The 7,350-nt window shown below is 42.6% G+C and overlaps 1 protein-coding gene across 1 annotated transcript in view; it reads left to right on the forward strand.

The window, feature by feature from the left end:
* Positions 1 to 7,350, forward strand: part of BEND2 (BEN domain containing 2) — a 56,579-nt gene that overhangs the window by 40,690 nt on the left and 8,539 nt on the right. Inside the window, 1 exon segment of the mRNA XM_011940221.1 lies at positions 5,591 to 5,731. Within this exon segment, the coding sequence (XP_011795611.1) occupies positions 5,591 to 5,731 (141 nt within the window).

The raw sequence follows: 7,350 nt of genomic DNA on the forward strand, positions 1-7,350 counted from the left end.
CGGGGTTTCACCATGTTGGCCAGGCTGATCTCAAACTCCTGACTTCAGGTGATCTGCCCGTCTCGGCCTCCCAAAGTGCTGGGATTACAGGTGTCAACCACTGCACCCGGCCTGTACTGTCTATGTCTTGAAAAGTTGTTGTAATTATTATTTTTGATTGGGTCATCATTTAGTCTTTCTACTTAAGAGTATTTTACACAGCACAATTGCAGTGTTACAATACTCTGTGTGTTGTTATTACTAGTAAGTTTTATACCTTCAGATAATTTATTATTGGTAATTAATGTCTTTTTCTTTCAGATTGAAGAACTCTCTTTAGCATTTCTTATAGTATAGATCTGCTGTTGATGAAATCTGTCAGCTTTTGTTTGCCTGGGAAAGTCTTTATTTCTCTGTCATGCTTGAAGGATGTTTTCACTGGATATACTATTCTAGTATAAATTTTTTTTTCTTCAGCACTTTAAATATGTCATGAAACTCTCTCCTGGCCTGTAAGATTTCCACTGAAAAGTCTGCTGCCCGTCATATTAGAGGTCTTTGTATGTTGTTTGTTTCTTTTCTCTTACTGCTTTTAGGATCTTTTTGTAATCCTTGACCTTTGAGAGTTTGATTGTTAAATATCTTGAGGTAGTCTTCTTCAGGTGAAATCTGCTTGGTATTCTATAAACTTGTACTTGGATATTCTTTCTCTAAGTTTGGAAAGTTGTCTGTTATTATTATTATTTTTGAGACAGAGTCTTGCTCTGTCACCTAGGCTGGAGTGCAGTGGTATGATCTCAGCTCACTGCAACCTCCACTTCCCAGGTTCAAGTGATTCTTGTGCCTCAACCTCCTAAGTAGCTGGGATTACAGGCATATGCCACCATGCCTGGCTAATTTTTTGTATTTTTAGTAGAAATGGGGTTTCATCATGTTGCCCAGGCTGATCTTGAACTCCTGAGCTCAGGCAGTCTGCCTGCTTTGGCCTCCCAAAGTGCTAGGATTGCAGGCATGAGCCACTGTGCTTAGTAAATTTTTTTGAATAAACTTTCTACCCCATCTTTCTCTTGATGTCCTCTTTAAGGCCAATAACTCTTAGATTTGCCCTTTTGAGGCTGTTTTCTAGATCTTGTGGACATGCTTCATTCTTTTTCCTTTTGTCTTTTTTGAATTTTCAAATAGCCTGTCTTCAAGCTCACTAATTCTTTCTTCTGCTTGATCAGTTCTTCTATTAAGAGACCCTGATGCATTCTTCAATATGTCGATCGCATTTTTCAAGTCCAGAATTTCTGCTTGATACTTTTTATTTCAATCTCTTTGTTAAATTTATCTGATAGAATTATGAATTCCTTCTTTGTGTTATCTTAAATTTCTTTGAGTTTCCTTAAAACAGCTATTTTGAATTCTGTGTTGGAAAGGTCAGATATCTCTGTTTCTCTGGGATTGGTCCCTGGTGCCTTATTTCATTCGTTTAGTGAGGTCATGTCTTCCTGGATGGAGTTGATGCTTGTGGATGTTCATCTGTCTGGGCATTGAAGAGTTAGATATTTATTGTTGTCTTTGCAGTCTGGGCTTACTTGTGCCATCCTTCTTGGAAAGGCTTTCCAGATATTCGAAGGGACTTGGGTGTTGTGATCTAAGTTTTTGGTCACTGAAGCCATATCTGTATCAGGGGGCACCCCAAGCCCAGTAATGCAGTGGCTCTTGAAGACTTGTAGAGGTGCCGTCTTGGTGATCTTGATTAAGATCCAGAAGAATTCTCTGGATTACCAGGCAGAGGCTCTTGTTCTTTTTTTGAGATGGGGTCTCACTCTGTTGCCCAGGCTGGAGTGCAGTGGTGCAATCTCAGCTCACTGCAGTCTCTATCTCCTGGGTTCAAGTGATTCTCTTGCCTCAGCCTCCTGAGTAGCTGGGATTACAGGTGTGCATCACCATGCCTAGCTAATTTTTGTATTTTTAGTAGAGGCAGGGTTTCACCATGTTGGCCAGGCTAGTCTTGAACTCCTGACCTCAGGTGATCTGCCCGCCTCAGCCTCCCAAAGTGCTGGGATTACAGGAATGAGCCACTGCGCCTGGCCTTTTCCCTTACATTCTCCCAAACAAAGGAGTCTGCCTCTGGGGTGAGCTGCCTGGAGCTGGGGGAGGGGTGACACAAACACCCCTGTGGCCAACACCACTGGGACTGTGCTGGGTCAGACCTGAAGCCAGCAGAACCCTGAGTCTTGCCCAAGGCTCGCTGTAACCACTACCTGGCTACAGCGTGTGTTTGCTCAAGACCCTCGGCCTCTACAATCAGTAGGTGGTGAAGCCAGCCAGGCTTGTGTCCTTCCCTTCAGGGCGGTGAGTTCCCTTCAGCCCTGGGCAGGTCCAGAGATGCCAATCAGAAACTGGGGCCTGGAGCTGGAGACCTCAGGAATCTACCTGGTGCTCTGTTCTACTGTGGCTGAGCTGGCACCCAAGCCACAAGACAAAGTCCTTCCCACTCTTCCCTCCTATTTCTACAAGCAGAGAAGTCTCTCCTTGTGGCCACCACTGCCACAGGCCCACAGAGGGTACCGCCAGGCCATCGCTGCTGTTCACTCAGCTTATGGTGAATGCTGCCAGGCCTGGGACTCACTCTTCAGGGCAGTGGGCTCCCCTCTGGCCCAGGATAGGCCCAGAAATGCCATCTAAGAGCCAAGGCCTGGAATCAGGGACCCCAAGAGCCCACGTGGTACCCTGCCCCACTGTGGCTGAGCTGGGACCTAAGCTGATTTTGGATTTCTTATTAAGGTGCTTTTTTTGTGTAGATCGTTGTTAAATGTGGTGTTCTTGTGGGGAGAACAATCGGTGGAGACTTCTATTTAGCTATCTTGCTCCCGAGCTGTGTCCTGTGCATTTTTACATTTCCTTGGAGAATTCTCTTTGACATGTGGATTATTTAGGAGTTTGCTGTTTAATTTCCAAGTGTTTATAGATTTTTCTCTTGTCTGTTATTGATTTCTAGTTTGGTTCCACTGTGGTCAGAAAATATACTCTATATGATTTCAATTCTTTTAGATTTATTGAGGTTTTCTCCTCTGGCTCAGGATGTGGTCTGTCTTGGTGAATGTTCCATAGGCATTTGAAAAAAAAATGTGTATTCTGCTTTTATTAGATGGAATGTTCTATAATGAAAATCCTGTTGGTTGGTTGTGTGTTACTCAGGTCTTCTCTGTCCTTGCTGATGTTCTGTCTGGTTGTTCTTTTTTTTTTCTTTTTTTGAGACAGAGTCTCGCTCTGTCACAGGCTGGAGTGCAGTGGCGTGATCTTGGCTCACTGCAACCCCTGCCTCCTGGGTTCAAGCAATTCTTGGGCCTCAGCCTCCTGAGTAACTGGAACTATAGGCATGTGCCACCATGCCTGGCTAATTTTTGTATTTTTAGTAGAGATGGGGTTTCACCATGTTGGCCAGGCTGGTCTTGAACCCCTGACCTCAGGTGATCTGCCTGCCTCAGCTTCCCAAAGTGCTGGGATTACAGGCATGAGCCCCCCGTGCCTGGCCTCTGTCTGGTTGTTCTGTCAGTTGCTGAGAGGTGGGTGTTGAGGTCCTCAATATAACTGTGGGTTTGTCTATTTTGCCTTTCTACTCTTTCAGTTTTTGCTTTATATATTTTGAGACCCTTTTGATTGGTCTGAACATATTGAGGATCATTATATTTTCCTGGGGGTTAACCCTTTTATTGTTATGTAGTGTTCTTATTTGTCTCTGGTAACTTTCTTTGCTCTGAAGTCTGTTTATTTCATCTGATATCAATATAGCCACTCTGCTTTCTTTTTTTTTGGATTAATATTTGCGTGGTGCATTAGTCCATTTTCGTACTGCTATAAAGAAGTACCTGAGACTGGGTAATTTACGAAGAAAAGATGTTTAATTGACTCACAGTTCCATAGCCTTAACAGGAAGCATGACTGGGAGATCTCAGGAAACTTAAAGTTATGGCAGAAGGTGAAGGGGAAGCAAGCACCTTCTTCACATGGTGGCAGGAGAGAGCAGAGGGGGAAGTGCCACACACTTTTAAACCATCAGATCTTGTGAGAACTCACTCACTCTCATGAGAACAGCAAGGGGGAAATCCGCCCGCATTATCCAGTCACTTCCCAGCAGGCCCCTCCTCCAATTTGACATGAAGTTTAGGCAGGGATACAAATCCAAACCATATCACATGGTAATTTTTCATTCTTTAACTTTTAACCTACTTATGTTGTTGAATTTTAGAGTTTCTAACAAAGAGCGTACAGGTGGGTCTTGTTTTTCTTTTTTGTTTTCATTTACACTATCTGGCAATTGAGGGTCTTATTTTTTATCTACTTTGTCAATTGCTGCCACTTAATTGGTGTGTTTAGATCATTGGCATTTAACGTAATTATTGATACTGGGTTTAAGCCTTCCATTTTATTATTTTTCTGTTTATTTTCTGTTTCTCATTCTCCTTTTCTTTTTCTTGCCTTCCTATGACTTACTTGAACATTTTAAGCATTCCATCTTGATTTGTTTGTTTTTGAGTATATTGCTTTGTGTAGTTTTCCTAGTGGTTGCTCTGAGTGTTACTGTATACATATGTGACTTATCACTGCCTGTTGGAATCAGCATTTTACCACTTAGAATGAAGTGTTGAAACTTTAATTCCACTTAGGTTTCTTTTTCTCCCCACCTTTAAATATCATTGTCATAGGTATCAGATGGTGTTTTCACTTTTGTTTCAGTCATTCCATATGATTTAGAGAACTCATGATGGTTTTGTATCGCCCGTTTTTCTGCTCTTTCTCTTTTTCATTTTCATTGCTGAACAGTATTCTGTGGTATGGATTTACCACAGTTTCTTTAACCATTCACCTATTGAAGGACACTTGGGTTGTTTTCAGGTTTTGGCTATCACAAAGCTGCTGGGGATACTCATATGAAGGTTTTTGTGTCAACATGAGCTCTTATTTCTCTGTGATAAATACCTAACAGTGAAATTTCCAGCAATTTCACTCTTAGGTGCTTAACCCTAAGAAAACCCTGCAATTAATTACTACATTTTAAATTATAATAATAATTACAATAATAGTAATCATAATTACAAATGTAGTAATTGTTTTCCAGTGTGGCTGTTCCATTTCTCCACATGCATCTTTCTATTCTTTCTTCCTTTCTGATGTGCTACTGTTCCTTCTATCATCATAACCTTTATGTTTAAAGATCTTCTTTTAGCCATTCTTTAAGAGTAGGTCTCCAGCACTTTGGGAGGCTGAGGCAGGCAGATCACTTGAGGTCAGGAGTTCAAGACCAGCCTGGCCAACATGGCAAAACCCCGTGTCTATTAAAAATACAAAAATTAGCCAGGTGTGGTGGTGGGTGCCTGTAATTCCAGCTACTCGGAAGGCCGAGGCATGAGAATTGCTTGAACCCAGTGGGCGGAAGTTGTAGTAAGCCAAGATCACGCCATTGCACTGCAGCCTGGGCAACAGAGTCTAAAAAAAAAAAAGAGTAGGTCTGCTGGCAACAAATATTTTTAGTTTTCTTTTGTCTGAGAGTGTATTTCCCCTCTGTACCTAAAAACAGTTTCGCTGGATATAGAATTGTCAGTTGAGAGTTCTTTTCTTTCAGAACTGTTACCTCTGAACATTTTGGTAAAAGTAGACACCAACACGGAAAACAGCCTCGACACAATGAATCGCTCAACTTTATTGAACAGTGACAGTGGCCAGGATTCTTCCTCATCATCTGTCTGTTTCCCTCCCAAGTATGGTGAGTTTGAAATGGCACACATTATAAGTGGCACTATTTGAGCTACATTCTTTCACTTACTTGATGCAAGACAGTGAAAGCTGTGTGTTTCCCGTTTTGAGGACAGGTTTTAGGTGATATTCAGAACCATGACTAACATTTATTGAGTGCATATTACGTGCAAGGCACTGTGCTAAACAATTGACATGCCTCTTCTCCACTTATACCCATAATGACCCTATGTGGTTGGCACTTTTATTATCCCCATCCCCAAGGTCACAGAGCTGGTGAGTAGGACTTGAGCTCTGCCCCAGCTTTCTCTGACTTTAAAATTCATGTGTCTTTTTTCTTTTTGAGCTGGAGTCTTGCTCTGTTGCCCAGGCTGGAGTGCAGGGGCCTGATCTTGACTCACTGCAACCTCCGCCTCCCAGGTTCAAGCAATTCTTCTGCCTTAGCCTCCCAAGTAGCTGGAATTACAAGCATACACCACTACACCCAGCTAGTTTGTGTATTTTTAGTAGAGATGGGTTTTTGCCATTTTGGCCAGGCTGTTCTCAAACTACTAACCTCAAGTGATCCATCTGTCTTGGCCTCCCAAAGTGCTAGGATTACAGGCATGAGCCACCGTAACTGGCTTAAAGCTCACGTATCTTACCAGTTCATGTACTGCCTGCTAAGCCACAGTGGCAGAGATGAGGGGACCCCAAACTCTGTGGCTTCTAAGGGTAAGCCTTCCAAATATTTTGTAGTCAGTTCATTTTTGTCTCAACTTCTAAGCAGCTTATCTCTTATTAATATCCTAGAACAGGGGTCAGGAAACTTTTTCTGTGAAGGGCTAGATAGTATTGTCTGTCATAAATACCCACATTTGCTGTTGTAACATAAGAGCAGCCTCAGCCCATAGACGAATGAATAGGCATGGCCATGGCCAGCATACCTTTCACACACATCGGTGAGGGGATGAGCCAGTGGACTGTAGTTTGTTGACTCCCTTCCTGGAGGAGAGCTTATTCCTTTAAATTATTTTATTACTCAAACTAGAAGAAATTTCATGCCCGGCTAATTGTGGTCTCGGCTGGGCACAGTGGCTCAGACTTGTTAATCCCAGCAATCTGGGAGGCTGAAGTGGGAAAATCGCTTGAGCCCAGGAGTTTGAGACCAGCGTGGGCAACATAGCAAAACCCCATCTCTACAAAGATACAAAAAATTAGCCAGGTGTGGTGGCATGTGTCTGTAATCCCAGCTACTTGGGAGGCTGAGGTGGGAGGATCACTTGAGCAGCCCGGAAGGTTGAGGCTATAGCGAGCCATGATCATGCCACTGTACTGTACTCCAGCCAAAAAAACCAAAAAAAACAAAAAAACAAACAAAAAACCCCAGAAACAAAAGTTGATTCTCTGTACTAAAATGGGCACTCTGATACATTGTTAGAAGTATACATTGGTACAAACTTTCTGAAAAATAGTTTGTAGAAAAATCCATAAAAATATTTATGCCAGTTGACTGTAATCTCACTTCTATCTGAAAGTGTAATAAAAAAATTACATAGGCCGGGTGCGGTGGCTCAAGCCTGTAATCCCAGCACTTTGGGAGGCCGAGACGGGTGGATCACGAGGTCAGGAGATCGAGACCATCCTGGC

The sequence above is a fragment of the Colobus angolensis genome, unplaced genomic scaffold (assembly GCF_000951035.1).
Source record: "Colobus angolensis palliatus isolate OR3802 unplaced genomic scaffold, Cang.pa_1.0 Scaffold188, whole genome shotgun sequence".
Classification (NCBI taxonomy): Eukaryota; Metazoa; Chordata; class Mammalia; order Primates; family Cercopithecidae; genus Colobus; species Colobus angolensis.